This window comes from Hibiscus syriacus, unplaced genomic scaffold (assembly GCF_006381635.1).
Source record: "Hibiscus syriacus cultivar Baekdansim isolate YM2019G1 unplaced genomic scaffold, ASM638163v2 tig00112350_pilon, whole genome shotgun sequence".
NCBI lineage: Eukaryota > Viridiplantae > Streptophyta > Magnoliopsida > Malvales > Malvaceae > Hibiscus > Hibiscus syriacus.
In genome coordinates this window covers 75641-99062 of record NW_024063311.1, presented here as the reverse complement: position 1 = coordinate 99062, position 23422 = coordinate 75641, and the positions used below count along the sequence as shown (strand labels likewise).

Below are 23422 nucleotides of genomic sequence, written 5' to 3'. Positions count from 1 at the left end.
ATATCTTTATTTTTTTGTTTTTTATTCTTAATAATTCTACTTTTTTGGCATGTATTCTTTTATTTTTATCGCACGTTTTTCTTTGTCTCTATGACATGTTTTCAGTTGTTTGACCGTTGTTTTTGTTTATTTTTTCAAGGTTGGATTTGATATTGCTACAACTGATCAAGATGACGCTTATTTGTTATCATGATAATTTTTCTCTACTTTGAACTCTCGGATTGAATTTGGATATGTTATTTGTTTTCGTGGATGGTATTTTCACATCGCTCGATTCTAATTCATGGTATGTCGGTGGTCTTTCAATAGTTTTATTCTATTTTATAGTCCGTTTTTCGATACAGCCAGATCTATTTGTATTTATCTCTTGTTCGACTTTATTTGATTAAGTTTTTTTTAACATTTTACTTGTATGATCCTTGTATGATCTTAAGTAGTTAGTTTTCTTGTGTTTAGGAAAATATTTTTATTATATATTTAATTTGCAGATGTGGTTGTAAACTTTCATTATAATTTGAATATTTTTTATTTTTAATAAAATTAACGATATCTATAAAAAAATAACACTATAAAATATTTGATTTTTAAAATAACATCTCGAAAATTTATTTCTTCGATGACATTCAGTTATTGATTGAAAATAATACGTTAATAAAAATATTCTATTACATTATTATTTTACACAATACGTTTAATCAATAAATTAATGTCATATTTACTCTCATAGCCTTATCCAAATATTCAAGATCTAAATTCTAACCCAATCCCTAACAAAGAGACCAAACACACACTCCTTTTTAATGACAAGACACTGAAATTCTTACCCTAATTCTACCTTGAAACACAACGTCGATCAAGAAAGTGACATTTTTTCCGAGAAAGATACGTTTATTAAGGAAAAGGACCTTTAAATTTTGATTAATTACTAAAAAGAGTTTACAATTTGATAGACTTTTTATTAGAGAAAATCGCCTCAGTGACCAAAAAAAAGTTATAATATACGATTTTAACCAACTTTTTTTGGATTTGCCAAAATGACCAACAAAATCGCAACGCGAAATAAAAATCGCAACGCGATCCCCAGAATCGCAAATCAGTTTCCAAAATCGCAACGCGATTCTTGAAAATCGCAATGCGATAGTACAAATTCGCATTGCGATTTTCCAAAATCGCAACGCGAATATGAAAATCGCAACGCGAACACATAAATCGCAACGTGTATCCGTATATCGCAACGCGTATCCGTAAATCGCAATGCGTATCCGTATATCGCAACGCGTATCCGTAAATCGCAACGATAGTCCGTAAATCGCAACGAGAATCTGTAAATCGCAACGATAATCCGTAAATCGCAACGAGAATCTGTAAATCGCAACGATAATCCGTAAATCGCAACGAGAATCTGTAAATCACAACACTGAAATTTTGGGTATATAACACTGAAATCATAAACTAAATCCCTAAATCGCAACTCATTCCATCTCCATCTATCACTCTCTCCGGCGACATCCGTTCCTATATCCAACGACATCCTTCCCAATCCGGCAACAGGTTTTAGTTTCGCAGCTCGTCTGTTTAGTAAATTAATTTACAACCATGAAATCATCTAATGTTGATCATGTTTGGATAGATTTGTGTTTTGGAGGGTCATGGGATAATGTTCATGGTGTTTTACAATATATGCCTTTACCCATGAATCTTCAACTAAAATTGTCTTTACAAAAGTTAACTTATGAAACTCTAATGCTACGTGTTTCAAATAAATTGAATTTAGAGCCCCTAAGTGGATTTAGGCTATCTTATCAGAGAAATGGTAAAGTTTATTTGTTAACCGACAATGAAGATGTTGAACGATTCATTGCTTACATTAGTGTTTCACAAGATGATGTTACATTGTATGTTGTTGAACCTAGAAGTAGTATTGTTGGGTCAGTAGCGGGTAGTAATCAACTAAGTTTTTCTCAAAACCCACAACCTTTCTCTAATCCAAATCCCAATCAACTTTCAGCACCAAATTCCGGTTTTCGTATTGACCAGTTAGACGATGATGAGCCAACAGAAAAAATTGTGAGTACTAGTCAGTATTCGAAATTTGGTCTTGGTCAATATCCGGACTTTGATATTGGTCAATACACGGATTTTGATGATGTTTCAGAAGAAGAAACAGACCATGTGTGTAATGATTTTATTGATTGCAAAGAGAATAAAAGATTGCAAAATGTTTCAAGTTAGGACTTTTATTGATAAACATACATGTTCAAGAACCCAAGTTTTTCCTCACCATAGACAGGCAAACAAAAAGGTGTTGGGTGGTTTTCTGGCTGAGTTAATGTTTTGAATGGCAGGGTATATCGGGGACATGAAATTATGACTGACATGAATGCTCGGTTCAAGATTAGTATATCATATTCTCAAGCTTGGAGAGCCAAATGTTATGCCTTGGAATTGTTGAGGGGGTCGCCAGAAGCATCGTTTGCCCAACTGCCGGCTTATTGTCACAATTTAAAGCTGAAAAATCCTGGGTCGGTAACTCATATCAAAACAGATAGAGATGGACGCTTTGAGTTGCTGTTTATCGCCATTGGTGCTACGGTTAGTAAATCAATATAATTTTGTTGACTCATTTTTGTTAGTTACATGCATTTCACATTTAAATGATTATATTTCTTGTGTATATTATTTTGTAGATTCGTTCGTTTATTACTTGCATGCGCCCAGTTATTATAGTTGACGGAGCACATTTGAAAGGTCGATACCTTGGAGTAAACTTATTAGCAGTAGCCATGGATGCTAACAATGGGATATTGCCAATAGCTTACGGGGTTGGCAAATCTGAAACCTCTGATTCATGGACATGGTTTATGGGGCATCTTAGGGATTGCATAGGTCCTATTAGCAATCTGACAATCATATCCGATAGGGCAAACTCAATTGACAACGCTGTTAGAAGGTGTTTCCCAGATGCTTTTCATGGACTTTGTGGTGTTCATTTGTATAGAAATCTAAAATCAAGGTCTGCTGGTATAAAAAAGCACAAATGGACATACTGGAAGGCTGTAAAAGCTTATCGGGAAGTGGATTTCAATAAGCATATAAATTGTTTAAGACGTGTTTTGCCTCAGTGTGCTCAAACACTAGAAGATGTCGGGTTTGAAAGATGGTCAAGAGTACATCAACTTGGAGCAAGATATGGTTTCATGACGTCTAATAGTGCAGAATCAATCAACGCTCTAAGTCGTCATTCCCGGAAATTACCCATTACTATGTTAATGGAGTTTTTTCGAGCCTCTATTCAACAGTGGTACTACAAGAAAAGAAACCATGCAGGTATTATTTCTTTGAATTCGTAACTTATCATATTTATATATTTTACTAAGTATTGTTTATTTAAATTTACAGGAACATTGGAACATCGTGTTACACCATGGACTGAAAAAAAGATAACGAAACGTGTTGTGAAGTCAACGTCATGGAGAGTTGAACCATGTTCAAACACTTTGTTTCAAGTACTGGATAATAACTTAAATGGGCTAGTCGATCTAAATGCAAAGACGTGTAGTTGTATGAAATGGCAAACATCTGGTTATCCGTGTGGCCATGTTATAAAAGTTGCTCTTCATTTAAACCAAGATGATTCAAGCGCATACGCTATGGATTGCTACACTACAGAAGTTTATCGACAGACTTATGCCGAGATTGTCTACCCTATTCCACATCCTTCTGAGTGGGACATACCAGATGACTTACAAACAGTTTTGCCACCAGCCATGGACAGAAGGCTACCTGGCCGACCAAAAAGTCACGATCGTATACCGTCTAAGGGTGAAGAGAAGAAGAGATCGACATGTAGTCGGTGCAAGGAAAGTGGTCATACAAGGTTGACATGTGGATCACCAGTGCCATCAAAATCATCTTTTCCTCTACCAAAATATGGATCCTCATCAAAATCCAAAGCTCATATGGTGTCAAGCAAAAGGCAACCATCTTCAAAATCCCAATCACAATTGGCTTCACCTTTTGGGACTGTTAACTTAGGTGATTTTTAAATGCAAACGTTGTATTATGTGGATTTTATGTGTGAACTTTTAACATTTTCAGTTGAATTAATGACTCAGGCCAACCATTTTGACTTAACCAACTCTTGTTATTCAGTTGTTATCACTATTAGGCATGCATTTGACTATCGCAACACGGAAATTACAATCGCAACGAGAGAATCGCAATGCGAAATGAAAATCGCATTGCGATTCTCTCGTTGCGATTTTCATTTCCGCATTGCGATTTTCATTTCGCATTGCGATTCTCTCGTTGCGATTTTCATTTCGCATTGCGATTTTCATTTCGCATTGCGATAGTCAATTTTGCCTTCAACATAATGCAGATTGAAATCAACAAAATCAACCATTACATTTCAATCAATTAAACAAGCACAAATAAGAATTATATTCGCATCAATTACACAAATCAACTTTTACAAATCATCTTTTACAAATCAATTAAACAATCAAAAAATAAGCAATAATTCTTATTTCCGATCATCTACTATTGAATCAACTTTTACAAATCAATTAAACAATCAAAAAACAATCAATTAAACTATTGAATCAACTTTTGCAGCCATACATCATTTTCACGCAGTTCACTTCTGAGATTAACCTGCAGAAACCAAACATTTGCTCAAACAACACTTTCTACACATCTAAAACCTACAAACAGCAAATTATTGAATTCTAGGTACTTAACCAAACATTTTCAAACCAAAAGTATATAAACTTACCAATTGTTTATTGACATTTTTATAACGCGGATGCAGGTAGGCAGCGTCTCGTATATATCGATTTAGCCATATAATGCCGAAACCACAAGCCTACTGCAGCTCTATCTCTATCGGTGGGAGGTAGATACTTGATGCTTCCCGTCGTCAAACGCTCCAACGCCAAGCATACGAGAGGACCACAATCTCCTCTGGCTCCGCTCGTTTGTTGTGGCGCGGTCTCGTCTCTAATAACTGTAATATTGAGCTTCTTTGGCTTCTTGTTTCCAGAACGAGTCCAATAATTGATCGCATCCAAGAATTTAGCCAAATGAGAGCTCCATCCCTTAATAACATCTCTTAAATCAGCCAATGATATGTAATTTATCATGCTGTCATACACTATTGTCTTAAGGGATGGGAGCTGAAGCTCGACGAGAATCCAATGTTTACGTTCCAAAACAGGGATAAACACCTGCAATCATAAGTAATAATTCATTCATTTGCGCACTTATTTTATAAAACCTTTAAACTCAATCTAAAATAAATACTAACCTTATCGACCTCCCACCATGCAGGATAAAGTTTAGCTTGTCCATTGCCCAAATCAAATGATTCATTTCGTGCATTCTTCAAGTGAACGGCGTGAAAAGACGTCGGCATAATTGTATATCGTATATTTTTATTTTTCTTAAGTTTCTTATTATTAGAAGACGTGTCACCCACGCATCGAAATGCTGTTTTACAAAAAAAGACATATATTAGTGACTTACATAAATTTAAAAAAAAATTAATCAAATTGAAATATAAGAAAAATATAAGACTTACCCCCCCATCGAAATAGCCATTGTCTTCGACCCCTAATAATACGCCCCACCAAGACCGATCAAGCAACAAATAGATATCATCGGTGAGCTTGCATATGTCAGTGAAACACCCCTGGCTCCGCTCATGTAGATAAAATCAACAGCGGTCTTAGCCCAAAGGGTGTTATCCAGAATTGTGTCCGGTAGTTGTTCCCTCTCCTCTTCAGATACCGGTATGGTACTGGCCGGTAACTCATACAAGAGCCAACTTGAATCCATCATGTCCGGCACGTCAGAGGGTTTCTCAAGAAGCCTACATATGACGCCATGTGAATCGGGCTCTTGAATGGTGGGAGGGACCTCTTCAATGATGACAGTGGCCTCTTGAACGGTGGGAGGGGACTCTCGAGGAATGATAGGGGGGCCTCTTCAACGATAGGAGTGGACTCTTGAGGGATGACAGGCGAGTCGGGCTTCTTCTTGCGGTGTCTTCGCACTATTGGGGTGTACGGAGACTTAATAGCACGTGCACGCTGTCTGATGCGTGAACTCCGTCGTGCAAGCATAACCCGACGTAAAGCATCCACTCTATCGGGCCGCTAAATAATTAAATACAAAAATCAGTAAATAAACAGACATGATATTTAAACAGTGAAAACAAAGACAAATATGTTTCAAACTTGCATTGTATTCACCCAAGTCATTATTCTATCATAGTTCACAAAATGCATCAGATAACAAAGAAAAATATGTTTCAAACTAATACCCTGAAGTTAGTATTTGTCTTTGTTTTGTCTTTTGGTTGAAAGTAAATTTATCCATTCAAGTTTCAATTTGCAGAAGAAGAAATAGTTTACTTTCGCAACACGAAACTTAAAATCGCAACGCGAAACCAAAATCGCAACGCGAAATGAAAATCGCAACGACAGAATCGCAATGCGAAATGAAAATCGCAACGAAAGAATCGCAACGCGAAATGAAAATCGCAATGCGATTTTGGTTTCGCGTTGCGATCTTGTCGTTGCGATTTTGGTTTCGCGTTGCGATTCTGTCGTTGCGATTTTCATTTCGCGTTGCGATTTTGGTTTCGCGTTGCGATTTTAAGTTTCGTGTTGCGAAAGTAAACTATTTCTTCTTCTGCAAATTGAAACTTGAATGGATAAATTTACTTTCAACCAAAAGACAAAACAAAGACAAATACTATTTCACAGTGTTAAAGAATACACAGTTTAGCAGAATTGGCAGCAACTGAACAAATTTACTTTCAACCAAAAGACAAAACAAAGACAAATACTATTTCACAGTGTTATAGAATACACAGTTTAGCAGAATTGGCAGCAACCGAACAAATTTACTTTCAACCAAAAGACAAAACAAAGACAAATACTATTTCACAGTGTTAAAGAATACACAGTTTAGCAGAATTGGCAGCAACCGAACAAATTTACTTTCAACCAAAAGACAAAACAAAGACAAATACTATTTCACAGTGTTAAAGAATACACAGTTTAGCAGAATTGGCAGCAACCGAATAAATTTACTAAGCAATCTAAGTGAAATGGCTAATCTAAGTGAAATTACGAGTAAATTTATCATTAAGTTAAATATGGAAAATCTTAAACTTACCTCGTTGCGTAGAGTATGAACCTCATTCTGCAACGATACTATCATCTCACGTAGAGCGGCAACCTCACCACGTAAAGTTGACACCTCCACACGCCATGCACCATCGTTATCGCGTAGAGTACCGATCTCCTCACGCAAGGCATTGACCTCATCACGTAACTCCCTTGACTCATCCCGTTGAGGTGGAGGTGGAGAACAGGGAGATAGGAGTCGTGGCATCTTTGCCGGTCGCCTATCATGAGGTGATGGTGGAGAAGAGGCTCGATGATGTGACGGGATAGGTGATGGCTCTCGTTCTAGAGGTGTATAGTCGGGTCGATCGGGTGATGGCTCTAGGTGAGGTGATGGCTCTCGAATTGGAGGAAGTGGATGCTGCTCATCATCCGTGCCATCAAAAAAATTCTGACTAGCTTGCCACCAATCAGTGGCAAGCTCTTCCTCCGTGGGTGTCAGTCTTTGTAATGGAATGTTAGCCTCCTAAAATATAAAAACTCAAACAAAGTTAAACGTCTACTATTAATAACTTGTTTATATATATATGAAAGTATTTGTGTTAACTTACATTATTTATTGTGGCATATGGTATTAAGTCTTCCCAATCCAACAGAGTTTTCCTCTTCCAGGAAATAGCCCTGGGAATATCATTTGACGTTTTTATTGCATATGTACGCATGCTGGGGAAAGCCTCGAATATCCAAATCTACAAACAATATAATAACAAAATTAGTAATTGTTAAATAATTAATTATAATTTTAGAAACATTATATAGAAATTCTTACCTTAAAGGCCCAAACAAAGCCTGACAAAGTGTATTTGGACCCATCGCCCCGCAAACTTTTGCGGTCATCAAAGGCAGACGACAACTTAGTCCAGGTAGCTTTCCATATATACGAACCCCACGGAAACAGATTCCATGCATTCAGGTCCTCTACCAATATTATTAGCTCCCGATGAATAGGTTGTCTGGCCTCTCTGCCTAAAAAGCCGGCATACACAAGTAGTAGAAGGCATACTCGGACAACATCGACGTCATCCATCCGAGTGAAACCAGCTTTCTTATTAAACAATTTCTTCAGGTCGTCGACATGTAGGTTCGGCTTCTCCATTGACTCATCCGGAAAAACCCGGGATAACCATGATGGGCGGGCGATATGACGAGTGTACCGGCCTACATCATCGTGTCCGAATCGTAGACCAGTGATTAAGCAGAACTCCTTCCGCCCAAAACAAGTATACGCTGGTGGAAAATGAAACCATATCTCTTCCTCACCACGTTGTATACTGTCGGGTAGATTTGATGTCATGGTCTGAAGCCACAAATGGTCAAATTAGCATCTCCACCCGGATGCTGTACTCTCAGCCATGGCCCGAAGCAGGTTTCCTCAAACAATTGTCTTTGAGCAGGTGAAAGCTTCTTTGCAATTGTAGTGGCCAGGCTGACTTTATTTCTCAAGGTCAATTGAGCCGAAAAAAATTTCTACAAAAACAATAAACATACCAAGTTAGATATACCAAAAACTACACTGTGAAGATATACCAAAAACAATAAACATAAAAAGTAGTAGTTTATTCTTGAAACTAAAATTTGCAACACTGTTTTGTCTTTTGGTTGAAATGAAAATCGCAACGAGAGAATCGCAACGCGAGATGACAATCGCAACGAGAGAATCGCAACGCGAAATGAAAATCGCAACGAGAGAATCGCAACGCGAAATGAAAATCGCAATGCGATTTTGGTTTCGCGTTGCGATTCTCTCGTTGCGATTTTCATTTCGCGTTGCGATTTTCATTTCTCTCGTTGCGACAGTCATTCTCTCGTTGCGATTTTCATTTATCTCGTTGCGACTCTTCTGCAAATTGAAACTTGAATGGATTGCATTACTTCAACCAAAAGACAGAACAAAGACAAAGACAAATACTAACTTGAAAATCGGAACGAGAGAATAGCAACGCGAAATGAAAATCGCAACGACAGAATCGTAACGCGAAATGAAATCTAAGTGAAATGGTTAATCTATTATTGAAATGACCAGTAAACTTATCATCAGTTTCAATATGAAAAACCTACAATAATGCAAACATTTCAAAATAAAAATAATTAAAAAAACTAACCCTCGGAGGTTGATTTTCCATTTCTGAATATTGTGAGGGATTTCTGACCGTGAATGGTTGTGAGGGATTTCGCCGGAGATGGGGACGGAAATCTTCGGAGATGGGGACGAATTTCTTCGCCGTAGAGAGTGAGAGATGGAGATGGGACTGAGTTGTGATTTTAGGTTTTAGGTTATGAGTTGCGATTACGGGATTTTGTCTTAATATTCTTTTTGTAATTTGAAAATAAAATACGCGTAGCGATTATAATGGCGCTTTAAATATCGCGTTGCGATTTACGGATACGCGTTGCGATTTTATGTATTATCGTTGCGATTTACGGATACGCGTTGCGATATACGGATACGCATTGCGATTTACCCATACGCGTTGCGATTTACGGATACACGTTGCGATTTACGGATACGCGTTGCGATTTATATGTTCGCGTTGCGATTTTCATATTCGCGTTGCGATTTTGGAAACTGATTTGCGATTCTGGGGATCGCGTTGCGATTTTCAAGAATCGCGTTGCGATTTTGGAAACTGATTTGCGATTCTGGGGATCGCGTTGCGATTTTTATTTCGCGTTGCGATTTTGTTGGTCATTTTGGCAAATCCAAAAAAAGTTGGTTAAAATCGTATATTATAACTTTTTTTTGGTCACTGAGGCGATTTTCTCATTTTTGATTATTATATGAACCCAAATTCTCCGATAACTTTGGCTTCATTGAGGATGATCCACTCAAAAATGGACACCTATATGCAGGGTCGGGCTAAGAAGTTAGAGGTCATGTGCAAATTCTTAAAAAGATGCCATTTTTCGTAAAGTGAATTAGACTAAAAAAATGAGATAAATTTTACCGCTGTAGCATAGTACTAATTATTAAAATTTCTCATATCTTCCTTCGAACAAAGCTTTTTTGGCTCCTTTTTTATAGTTTAATCATCTACGGTAATATCAATAACTTTATTGTGAACTTTTTGATGCCCTTGCTATTCCGGAGCCCTGTTCTGTCGTGCACATTGTGCATGTCTAACCCCGCCTCTGCCTATATGTATCGATTTGTCTTCGATCGGACTCTCGAATAAAAAATTATTCAAAAATATAAATCTTACGTAAACGAAAGGGACATCCAAATATTAATTTTTTGCTTCAAAATGTTTAGATACATTCTCCATTTATATTATTCCTTACACATATAAAGAGAGACCAAATCCAAACACAAACTTACAGGTGAAAAGCAGTGGAGAGTACGTAACGTATCTTCTCCACTAAATTTTGTTTTCTTCTTACGTTGAATGGGTAGGTTGAAAAAGAAGGGTCCCCCCTATTGATTGGATTTTCGAACTGCCAATAAAATTTGAGGGACCTAAATAGTAATTATTCTATTTAATCAAGGGAGATCAGGAGCCTGCTGATCTCTGGTTAAACCTATGGTATCCTAAAGAATGATAGTAAATATTGAAATTTAAATTTAAATTTTAGGTCAATGTAATAGGATCGAAATTTATTCGACACGAATTAAATGTAAATTTTATATGAATATATAATTTTTAAACATGATTACGATACGAATATACAAATGATCGAATAGAAGGAAGTGGACCAATTTCAACTTGATATTCCTCTTGGGACCCCAGCAACAATTCCCAACAAAGTACAGATAGAAAAAAAACAACAGCAGCTGGCTGTACTTTTTTTTCCCTTTCAAAAAGCAACATTGATTCTGAACTTTAGGGTGCGTTTGGTTCACGGAATGTAAGATTACCAGTGGGAATAAAAGATTACCAGGGAATAAGATTACTGGGAATGTTGTATTTTGTGTTTGGTTGGTTTAGCAGGAATGTAAAATTACCGTGTTTGGTTAAAGAAATAAAAGATTATTGAAATATATATTTAACCAAATTGTCCTTATTATATATTTGTATAATAATACAAATTGTAAAATATTTATATATTTTCTTTAAAAAATTAAATTCATAATATTTATATAATTTTTTTACAAAATTAAAAATATAAAAAAGGTTTAATGAAAGGGTAAATTTTTTTAACCCCTGAACTTCATATAAAATTTTAATTATAGATTTTTTTATAAATCTAAAATAATTTAAGGATAAATTTTTAATTTAACCTTCGTAGAATTTTTATTATTCAATGACAGAAGAATGATATTTTTGAAAAAAAAAATAAAAAAATTAAGGGCATTTTAGTTCAAAACGCCGGTAATGTTACAATACCTAAGGGAAGAGAGGTAATGACATTCCCGGTAATATACCACAAAAAATCTACTATTGGTAATAAAACATTACCTGAAATGAGATTCCCAACCAACCAAACATGGGAATGTGGGATTCCCATCCCATGGGAATTCCACATTCCTTGAACCAAACACCCCCTTAAGGTCAAAAACAAGGAGCCAACACTTTAGAAAAAATAAAGGTAAATTACATTAGAAATCAGTAAATTATGTTTAAATAATCGACTTGGTTATCAAATTTATCAAAATGTTATAAAATTATCATTAATTTCATCTATTTTTTACATTTAATGTAACTTTATAATGATTATTTTATAATAACTCCATAAATTTAATGATCATTTTGTAATTTTTAAAAATTTAATGATCAAAATAATCATTTGAATATAACTAAATGAATGGTTTACTTCACCCAAAAAGACAGATTAAGCCCACAGGTAGACATGATTATATTAGTGGAAGAAACATGGGAAGCCTTTCTTAATTGACTTGTTTTGGTTATGTTGGCTAACCCCATGTGGCTAGTTTTGGTTGCCCTAAGGCTAAGTATACAAAACAAGTCCCACTATTTGTTAACTTTTGACAATTTCTACTTGTTTATGATTTTTTTCACATTTTTTTAATAGTAATAAAGTAAAAATTGTTTAGAGATTGAATTTTTTTAATTTTTTTAAAATATAATAATTTATTTGAAAAAATAAAATCTTCAAAATTATCAGAATATGATATGTGCTACTTAATTAAATTTTTTAACAATTGCTACGGTTTGGACTCTTAAAATGATAACGTTTGTAACATTAGACATTTAGATTGATCGAAAAATAGTTTAGGGACCTAAATAGAAAAAAAAGATTAATTTGGACACCTATTTTTATATCAAGTCTACTTTTTTTTTACCTAAAAAAACCCTAACTAATCATCTATGACAAATCTAATGCACTTGCCTTTATTCTTTTGCATGTACTCTCTTGGCTCTATGTTTGAAAACCATTGTAATATTTTTGTTATAATTGAGTTAAACTACTCTTTAGATTTGTTGGTTTGGATGGACTTTGTTCCATTTTAGTTTGTTTAATTCAAAATTTCAGAATAACTTTTATTTCGTTTTTAATATTATTTAAAGGATTTAACGTTTTATTTTGTTGAACTCATTGAACGATCTTAATAATAATAGAAAATATTATTCTTTTTAGATGTCTCAAATTCAACCAATTATGTTTACATGATATACGTACATTGTTAACAATTAAGAAATATTCTAAAAGAATATTATCTAGTAATAATTCAATACTATTAAAAAAAACCTTTTTTTATTTTTTAAGCTTAATTATAATTAGGGGTGCACATATTTTTTTTAAGTAGGGACAGTATGGTAAAACCAGAGGGATGATTGAATGTGCAATGGCGAACTTAAGTAATACTTTCAAAACTCCCAGACCACATTCATCTGGTCTTTTTCGAATGAAACTTAAAAGAGCAAAGTCTTCTCCTTTTTCTTCGATTCTTCTGTTTGCAAAAACCCCATTTTGAATTCTCAAACGAAATCGTTTTGTTCAAACCTCTTGAAACCCCCAAAGTCTGAATCTTTATTCACAGCAGCACAAAGCTTCTTCAACAATGGTAGCAGAAACTTGGATACTCAAAATAGGAAATCAGGTAAGTTCAAATCTCAAACACGCCTTCCTCCTCGACCACACTTCCAGAAAAAAGAGCACCCAAAGCAATCCGACATCCAAAAAACACGAAACAATCGGAATCTTGTCTTTTGAAGTCGCCAGTGTCATGTCCAAAACCGTTCACTTCCACAAATCTTTGTCTGAACCCGAGATCTCAAAGCTCAAATCCGAGATCTTGAAATCCCCAGGCATTTCCAAGTTAATTTCGCCTGATGAGGATTACCTTCTTTCCCTTGCTTTAGATGAAAAACTAGATGAATTGAACAGGGTTGCTAATGTTGTGTCTAGACTAGGCAAAAGATGTAATGAACCAGCTTTGCAAGGTTTCGAACATGTTTTCGAGATATTATGAATGGGGTTATTGATGTTAGAGAATTGCGTTTTTTAGTTAAAGACATGGAGGGAATGGTTAGAAAACTGGAAAGGTATGTTACTTTGACTGCAAAGTTGTATAATGAAATGGAGGTTCTGAATGAGTTGGAACAGAGTACTAAGAAGTTTCAAGCAAACCCTCATGAGGAAAGTAAGAGAGCTTTCGAGCAGAAACTGATTTGGCAGAGACAAGATGTTAGGCATCTTAAGGATGTTTCACTTTGGAACCAGACATTTGATAAAGTTGTCGAGCTGTTGGCTAGGACTGTTTGTACTATTTTTGCTAGGATTCTTTCTGTTTTTGGGGAATCTGCTTTAGGAAAAGATGGTGAATGTGGGAGGATTGGGCGGTTTTCGGATAGAGTAGAAGTTGTTTCTAGGCAGTCGAAACGGGCTCTTAGTAAAAGTAGTGGTGTTGGGAGTGATCAACCGGGGAAATATCCACGGGTGTGTTGGAGAAAAGGGGAGTGAGTTCAAAGCATCGAGGGATCGATTCACGAAAGGGTGAAATCGGGTTGTGTAGGATGGAGGATTTCAGTTTTCCTTGTGGAACTACTCCCGGGAGACTTTTCGTTGATTGCCTTAGTTTGAGTAGTTCAGCTTTGAGGTACGTTGATGATGATGATCGGAGCATTGATTATGATGACCAAAGCAGACGGATTTCGGGTTGTTGTAGTGTTGCAAATGACAGGCTGAAGAGAGAGCGGCTGAATCGATCTCCTCCCTTTTGTTTGCCCCAACATAATGATACTCTGAATGGAAATCACAGGCAATCCAATTGTGGTGTGTTGAGTAATGCACAATTTGGTCCTAAAAGTAGGTTAGCTTCATATGCTACACCATCCACCATTGGAGGTTCGGCTCTTGCCTTGCACTATGCTAATGTAATAATTGTCATCGAGAAGTTGCTGCGGTACCCTCATTTGGTTGGTGAAGAAGCTCGAGACGATTTGTATCAGATGTTGCCAACAAGTTTGAGACTGTCTTTGAGGACTAATCTCAAGTCCTATGTCAAGAATATGGCGATATATGATGCTCCGTTGGCTCATGATTGGAAAGAAACTCTGGACGGGATATTAAGCTGGCTTGCTCCACTGGCACATAACATGATCCGATGGCAAAGCGAGCGGAACTTCGAGCAGCAGCAAATCGTTACTCGGACGAACGTTCTCCTTCTCCAGACATTGTATTTTGCCAATAGAGAAAAGACAGAAGCAGCCATCTGTGAGCTTCTCGTCGGGTTGAATTATATATGTCGTTATGAACATCAGCAAAACGCATTGTTGGATTGTGCCAGCAGTTTCGATTTCGAGGACTGCGTGGAGTGGCAATTGCAATGTGGAACTTCTTATCTCAATTGATTACATTGTTGAAATTACTATGAATACATGTAGAGCCATGTAGGGTATTTTTTCTTGATCCTCGTAGTCACGTGAAGACGGACGGAGGTTCAACAAAATACTTACACATGAAAGGCGTTTTGTAATCGAAGCCTGAAGTATTTTAGGTATGGAAATATGTTCTTTCTGTTCATTCTTTACTGGTTTCTTACGCTTACCTGTGTCCCCGTATACCACAGACTAATGAAATCGATTGGGTCACATGATAATGCAGTGACTTGTAGTTTTGTTTGGATTACCATTGTGAGGACTAATGGTGCACGAATGATGTTTTTAGTCGATATAGACATTTCATTGTATTCCTAGTTGTTTTTGGTTCGGCATTTGACTCTACTCGATTACACGAAAGGCTTGACATTAACTATAAAAATGGTGTTCCTGAGAAGTTAGCATCAAAGTAGCATGCTGTCCCATAAAGTATGGAAGGAGACAATGAAGGCGCCTGAACCATGCATGAAGCATAGCATCATTGGTTTTAAGCACTCCTGGAAGTTGCATGCTTTATTTATTTATGAGGTTGGGGGTTGGGCCTTCTTGTGTGAACCGAACTACAAAATTGGATTATCCAATGCCTGAAAACCAGCAATGGGGATTCATTCCGATCTCCAATATATTCAAGGAATGGAAGAGAAGTAATACACAATTTAAAATTTTAAACAGGTTAAACTAATAATTTATTATATATTGATGATATCATATTATCGACTTAAGATAATATCATTAATTTAAACATAATTACATGATTATTGAATATAAAATTCTATCGAAAATATCACATTGATCCAAATGACCGTACAAAATATGGGCTTCGATACTTATATAGTTGGGCTTTTCAAGGACTATAAAGCGGGAACTTACCACCACGTTCAACAGAAAAAAAAATTCCCTCGGTGAAATTATTAGAACCAGAACCGGAGAAGGAAAAGTGAAATTTTGAAGAGATGAATTATAGAAGGTTTGGTTCTGTATATATATATATATATGTATTTGATTCGATTTGTTTGCAGCTAATTTTGTGTTTAGATTTTATCACATTGAATTTGTTATGTTCTCTCTTTTTTCTAATTTATTGGAGTATTTTTAACATTAAATTGATGAATTCTTCGTGTGTTGGAACCTTTTGAAGTTAGTGATGGAAATGGTCTTTTTTTTAAGGATTTCAGCTTTGCTTTCGATTGTAACTTGGTTTGATCCATTAGGTTTTGGTGATTTCCAAGGTTCATTTAGATTTAATCCCGTTGGATTTGCTAGGTTTTTATAGTTTCTTGGATTAGTTTAGACATTAAAATGATGAATCACTCGACAATGTTGGAACTCCACGAAATTAGTAACAGAAATGGTCTTTTCTCCTTTCCTGAATGATTTTCATATTTCAGCTTTGCATTTTATTATTAGTTTGGTTTGATCCCTTAGATTTTAGGGATTATTACATGGCGTCTAGGAATAATCCTCTCACAATCCTTTAAGAAATCGGTATGTTTAGTTGATTCATTGAATTACTTGGCTATGATAAGAATTGCAATACTAGGATGAGTTTCTGCTTGAATTTTTGCAACTAAGAGAACTCATGGTTGATTTGATCTTTGTAGTTGACCTTTGATGTTTCATTTGAAGTTTCTTCCCGGTCAATCATTCATCAATGAAGTGTTAATCTTGGAAATGTTGTGAAAAGTTGGTCATAGTTGAGACTTGTTGTATTCTTAAACTTTTTTTAGATGTTAGTACCCCTTATCAAGATTCCCACATTGTTTCTTCAGTGTTGTTTTATCTTTTGGATGGACATGATATCACTAACTTTTTTGTTTGTTATTTGGTTACATCGATGGTGTTCTTTTTCACCTTATATTTTTGCAATTATGCTGACAGCTTCATTTTTTGCACCACAAGTTAGTACTAGTACTATATGCACTTATTTTGTATATGATATAATCAACTCTGCATATTCTCTTACAGATTTTTTTATAGATTCATTTGATACTTTTATTTGTTATTTCGATTCAGTTTTTCTAAGTTATGGCTGTGTATCTTTTGTACAGGGATCACCGCTCTTCAAAATCAGCTCTGTTTGATGGCCTAGATAATCTTGAAGAAGGTGGTCTCAGGGCTTCTTCATCTTTCTCTAATGACATTAAGGACCATGACAATGACAAAGCTATAGGGAGCTTGCATGACAGAGTTGCTTTTCTAAAAAGAGTATGTTCTTTCGAAGAGAGTTCACCTTGCTGTTCTATTGATTAGTCGCAACTTGTTAATTACTAAGAATATCTATCTAAACCTTTGCATTCTTTTCAAGGTTTGGTGAATGGTCTTGTGGACGTAGTTAGACTCTTGACTTTTATGGGATTTGCATTTAGGACATGTCCGACTATGAGTTCCCTTATGTAGCAATAGCAATAGCAATAGCATTAGCATGCATAATAAGCCGGCTTTAAATGCTCAAAAGAGTAGTAGTACAATAAAATTTAGAAGAAGAAAAAATTCATAAGCCAGCTTCATAAATCCCTTTGCTAGGTTTCCTTTCTTGAGAGCTCAAGCAGATTTGTTCAGAAAATCGACATTGTGCATTGTCTGTCATTTTGTGGGCTACTAAATATAGATTCTCAAGCATGAAAATGCCTGGGGAATGTATGTATTGGATAAATACATTGGACTTCCTATTAATTTGTATTCACTAAAACCAAGCAGATGGGGGAAAATGCCCTGATATTAAATGTTTTACACTCTTTTGACTAACTACCAATATGCATAAATTCTTTACAGTTAACAGGTGATATACATGATGAAGTGGAGAGTCATAATCGTTTGCTTGACCGTATGGTATGTAGTTGTATTTGCTATGTCTAAACTTGAACTTTGTGAAAAAGTCTTGCTTTTAATGGTGTTTGGTATAAATCAGGGAAATAGCATGGATGCTTCAAGGGGCGTAATGTCTGGCACCATGGATCGGTTTAAGAAGGTATCTAAGCAAGATCTGCTCTTCTACTTTGGCTTCATGTTTGTTTAATTTCGATTTCTGTTGCTGATAAAAATTGGCTTAATAGTATGAGACTGCTGCTCTATAGGTGTTTGAGAAGAAGTCCAGCAGGAGAATGTGTAAACTGGTGGCAGGCTTTGTGGTTTCTTTCTTAGTTATATACTATCTCTTTAGGTAAATGAATGGCATATTTAGTTCATTACTGATGATTGTGAATTCTCACGCTTTGTGCTTTAACGTAGGCATTTTTTCGCTTTATCTGCTTTAAAGATGTTTTATCTTAACAACGATTTAAGGTAATAAAGTTGATTGCATGATTAGTTGAACTTACTTGTGTCTAGTTATAGCTAGTCAGTAACGAAATTTAACGAGTTGGAGCCTTTTTCGTTTTCCACGTGATAAATGGCATCTTTGAATGTTGTATGATCCTGAACGATTTTCACCTGAAATGGCATCATCAACTCCGCAAAATTCTCGGTACATTCTTGCCTAATTTATTTTTTTGACTGGGGGTAGGGGGTAGGGTATGTCGAAGGATTGAACCCGGGGTTAGTGTCAACTGAAGACTTGAATACGAGTTCATTGCCTCATCCCTGTAGTTCGGTTGACGCATTCTTGCCTATTTGATTACGACCGTATATGTGCCGAAACAAAACTCTCCCCTTTTCCTTAAAAATCACTAGGAAAACGTGTTTTTCTTCTTGATTTGGGCTTTACATACAAGACATGAACATTATGAGTATGTCTTGAATGAAGCTTTTGATGTTGCTGACAGTTTTCTGTATGCAGGATGCTTCGGTATGTCCGTGGTTGAAGAACCACAATTCTTAGAGGTCGAGTCGGTCTATCTACAACAACATCAGTCAATGCTCCAAAATCCTATTTGTTTTCTCGAGATTCCGATACCGCTTCCGGTAAGAAATTCCAAATCATTTTGCAACTTGTTTAAGGCAACCCCCACGTGTGAATTTTGTAATGTTGATTTCAGCAGACAATTTTTTGACCTAAAATGCAAAAAAAAAAAAAAAAATGTGAAAGAAACAGAGTAAACGGAAAGGATTGGGATTTATATAAACTCTATTTATTCTTCTAATTTTAATAATAACATATTGGAGGAGTTTATTTTAAAAGCTTATTAATTTCATGTCAATGTACCGTCAAAGTATACACTTCCATACGGTATGGAAAAGAAAATAGAAGTGAATCCTCTTTCCTCTTTTCGGTGGGTAGATTACGGTCGTGGACGTTAAAGTTTGGGTACATTTTTATTTTAGTCACTAATTGTATTGCAATATAACAAAATTATTGTTGTGTCTCGTTAACAAATAGTTAATATTTAATGTCTCTTAAACTATATTTTGATCATCTTTTTGGTCCTTTCATAATTTTTAAAGGCGTAATGACAGATCGTTGTTAATATTTGGTTAATATAATAAATTTGGTTACTCTTTGGTTTTTTTCTTGATGTTGACACTCTTAATAATATTTTTATAATTATTGAGCCTGTGATTGGATTAATATTACTGATTAATCAAGTGCTAACTATGTTGTATTATAATTATTTTTAATTTAGATATTTAAAATTAATAATTATATTTGACTAAAAACCATATCTAGTTTGAGCAGTCTAATCAATAAATGAAATTTGCTAGCAAGCCATTGGTGCCCATTATACAAAAGAAACCATGATCATATGAGATTACCCTTGTGGTGTCAACCAAAAAGAAAATACATCTCATATCCAATAATAAAACACTTTGCAATTTGCTCAATAAAATAAAACCCCAAAGTATCTAATTTCTTTATTCCACTTAATGGGATTATTATTTTAAATATACATCATAACATGTTTAGACTAAAATTTAATAAACAGTAATTAAACTAATGATTAAATTAATAAAAAATTCATTGATGTTTTAAATACGTAAATAAAATATTTTTAAAGTTAAATGATTAGTTTAGAAATATTTAATGTAATTAGTCATTATTTTACAAACCCTCATTTGCTTCCTTGCTGCAGAAAACGACGTGCACCCCACCTTCCCACGCGCACGCCACCCCACGAAACCCTAATTTCCAACCAAGCACACCTCATTTTAACCATTATATTACCAAACACTAAAAGAAAGTTTTTTTTAATTAAATACTGGTATCTGATCGATTAATCCAGATCGGGTACTACAGAGGTGAGGGCGACACTCCCAACCTAATTTGCTCCATTCGCAAAAGCCAGGATTCGAACCCCTGACCTTGCTTAAGGGACCTAGTGCCTCATCCCACTAGACCAACTGGTTGTTGATACTAAAAGAAAGCTTTAATTTCATCCTAATAATATATTTTACCAGATTTAGTTAGGGTTAAGCATGAAAATATTTTATATAAAAATATATTTATCAAATTTTATATTGAATGATCACCGATGAAAGGGTAAAAGTTTTATACAAAATTGCATGTTTGATATTTAAATAACAATTTTAAAACATTTATTTAAAAATTATATAAAAGTATTAAAAAAGAAATTTATAATATAATAATATTATTATCATTTAAAAAATAAATATTTCGATCATTGTGCGATTGAATTGATATATGATTAACTTGTAATATTAATCATTTAGAAACTCAAAATATAATATAGATAAATATTTGGATATAATATGAACATAATAAAAACATGATATTAGAAAAATATATAATATAATTTTGGTGCATTATAGTTTATATAAATATAAAATATATTAAACTTGAGAACAACATATTTTAATAAAAACATAGAACACAATTATATAAATTATCATTTCTAATTCTAAATTCTTATATAATAACAATTCATTAAATAATCTTTGTTTAATAATATTTTAAAAAGAGCTTATAATATATTATCCATTTAAAAAAATACAATGACTACACAATTCTAATTTATAAAAATATCATTTTCCTCTATATATCATCGGATCTATTACCATTTTAAAGAATTTTTATATTGTATAATAGTTTAAGAGTATAGAGATGAAAAATAATAGTAAAGAAAACTCTTAGTGTTCGATACTCGAATAAATTTTGATTAAATACGAAGCCGAGTCATAAATAAAAGATAAAACTCTTTTAAAATAATTTTTTAAACTCAAAATTTAAATCTTATATGAGATATCAAATTCTATATCATTTAATTTAAAATAAATAGTTAATTCAGTGAGAAATTATCATATGGAGTCGGTTCACCACGTCATTTATGGTTATGGACAATAAATATTCATTCATCTCAAAATAACTTCTAAATAACTACTCATTCATTATTTATATGTAGGAAATAAGTGAAGATTCACATTGGACAAAAAATGAGATGGATAGATCTTATTGACTGGAACCAAGGATGACGTTATGAGCCGAATCCATCTAAATTTTTTTAATTTGATTGAACTTAAATAAATTATTATATTAAAATTATAAAAGAAAATAACACACGTACCTAATAACACCCTAAATGAAAACACAACACAGTTTTCAACCTAGACAAGGGAGAAAAGAACATTTGATCCAATCTTGTCTTAAGTTTTTGTAATAATATTTCTTTTTCCTCCTTCACTTCTTTTAAATACTGCAAATTTTTAATATATCTCACTGCTTTAGTTTATTCTTTCTCTCTCTCCTCTCTTTCTTTGTGTTTGATGCTATCAAGGGTTCTTTGATTTTCATCAAACAAATTCTGGGTCGTTGATCTTTTTGATTTATCTTCATCACACGGCTTAATTTGGTTCTCTTCTAGCTTTACTTGATTCCCAGTTTGAGATTTGCATCTAATTCTCTTTTTTCCTACAACTTTGTTTTATGCTTCAAACCCTATTTTTCTTCTTGTTGAATTTAGCTCTCTGATCTCAAACTCTTTTGAAAAACTTTGATTCCCGGTTCCTGTGTTTGTGTTCTTCTTTGTGTGTTTGAATTCGATTTTCGTAACACTGGCGAATCCTTGGTGGGCTAATCAGGTGAGTCTGCCGGGCATGGACCCGGCAGGCAACTCACCAGCTTTAAACAAACGTGACATCGAAATCTCCACGAACGACGCAAGCAAAAATAGGAGCGATGGAAGAGGTGTTGAGGATGAAGATAGAGACACCGGCGATGAGCCTAGAGAAGGAGCGGTCGAGGTAAGTAATCGTAGACCTCGAGGCCGTCCTCCGGGCTCCAAAAACAAGCCTAAACCGCCTATTTTCGTGACCAGGGACAGCCCCAACGCGCTCCGTAGTCATGTCATGGAAGTAGCAAGCGGTACCGATGTAGCCGAAAGCATAGCACAATTCGCTCGGAGACGACAACGCGGTGTTTGCGTGCTTAGCGGCAGTGGCTCGGTTGCAAATGTTACCCTACGACAACCAGCAGCACCCGGTGCGGTGGTTGCTCTTCATGGAAGGTTCGAAATTTTGTCTCTAACCGGGGCTTTTCTCCCCGGACCGGCTCCTCCCGGCTCGACGGGGCTCACCGTATACCTAGCCGGAGGTCAAGGACAAGTCGTTGGAGGAAGCGTTGTAGGTTCACTTATCGCTGCCGGTCCGGTTATGGTCATCTCAGCGACGTTTTCCAACGCAACTTACGAAAGATTGCCTTTGGAAGACGAGGAAGAAGTCGTCAGCGCCGGCCACGGAGGACAGATCCAAGGCGGGGGTGGAACCGATTCACCACCGGCAATCGGAAGTAGTGGCGCCCCACACACGGGTATGCCGGATCCATCTTCACTTCCAATATACAACTTGCCTCCTAACCTACTCTCCAATGGAGGGCAACTAGGTCACGAACCCTATTCTTGGGCGCATGGGAGAGCACCTTACTAGTAAATTGGAAGTACCATCTTCCATATATAAAATTAGAGAGTGAGACTTAATTTAGGGTTTGTGCAATTTGTATTTAAAGATAGAGAGATTTAAAGATAAACACCTATGGGCGATCTCATTGTATATTAAACTCTCTTTCCCTATGCTTTTGTGTTTGCAATAATACATAAAATATGATCTTACAGACTGCTTTCTTTCAAATTGTTTATTCTGTGCAACTTTACAAACACCATGCTGCAATCTTATATGATTATTATCTCTTACATCGACTGTGAAAAAAAAAAAATTATAAACAAAGTACATCTATACCATCTATATTACTTAAGGTTCAGGGTTTAGACCTTAAACATTATTATCTTTGTTCATTAGCTTGAAGGGAGCTGCAATGGCTCCTGATGAATCAGGCAGGTTGGGCATTGGCTTTAACAGCCCCACATGCCTGACCTTCTTCCATTGGGAGTATGGCTCTTGTGTCTTTGCCATTTCTTTTATTTCATAATTACACCACCCCTTTACTTCCCTCCATTCTTCATCATGGCTCTTTTAAGTAACTTGCAACTTTTATATTAAATTATAGTTCAAAACTTATACGAATTATTTTTAAACACGTAAGATTCAAATTGGCATATAATAAAT

General features: G+C 35.2%; 2 protein-coding genes and 1 pseudogene across 2 annotated transcripts; all 3 read left to right on the top strand.

Moving 5' to 3' along the window:
* The first annotated feature begins 12996 nt into the window (after positions 1-12996).
* On the top strand, positions 12997-15224 carry LOC120178487 (annotated as a pseudogene).
* A 643-nt stretch (positions 15225-15867) lies between these two features.
* Positions 15868-19024, top strand: LOC120178485 (bet1-like SNARE 1-2). Its single transcript, XM_039184315.1, has 6 exons — positions 15868-15941; positions 17023-17179; positions 17747-17803; positions 17883-17942; positions 18049-18134; positions 18750-19024. Exons 1-6 carry the CDS (start codon positions 15928-15930, stop codon positions 18772-18774), a joined length of 399 nt encoding a protein of 132 aa, XP_039040246.1. The 5' UTR covers positions 15868-15927; the 3' UTR covers positions 18775-19024.
* A 2574-nt stretch (positions 19025-21598) lies between these two features.
* LOC120178484 (AT-hook motif nuclear-localized protein 20-like) lies at positions 21599-22846 on the top strand. The gene has a single exon (XM_039184314.1). The coding sequence runs from the start codon at positions 21959-21961 to the stop codon at positions 22784-22786; it is 828 nt and encodes a 275-aa protein (XP_039040245.1). The 5' UTR covers positions 21599-21958; the 3' UTR covers positions 22787-22846.
* The last annotated feature ends 576 nt before the right edge of the window (positions 22847-23422 follow it).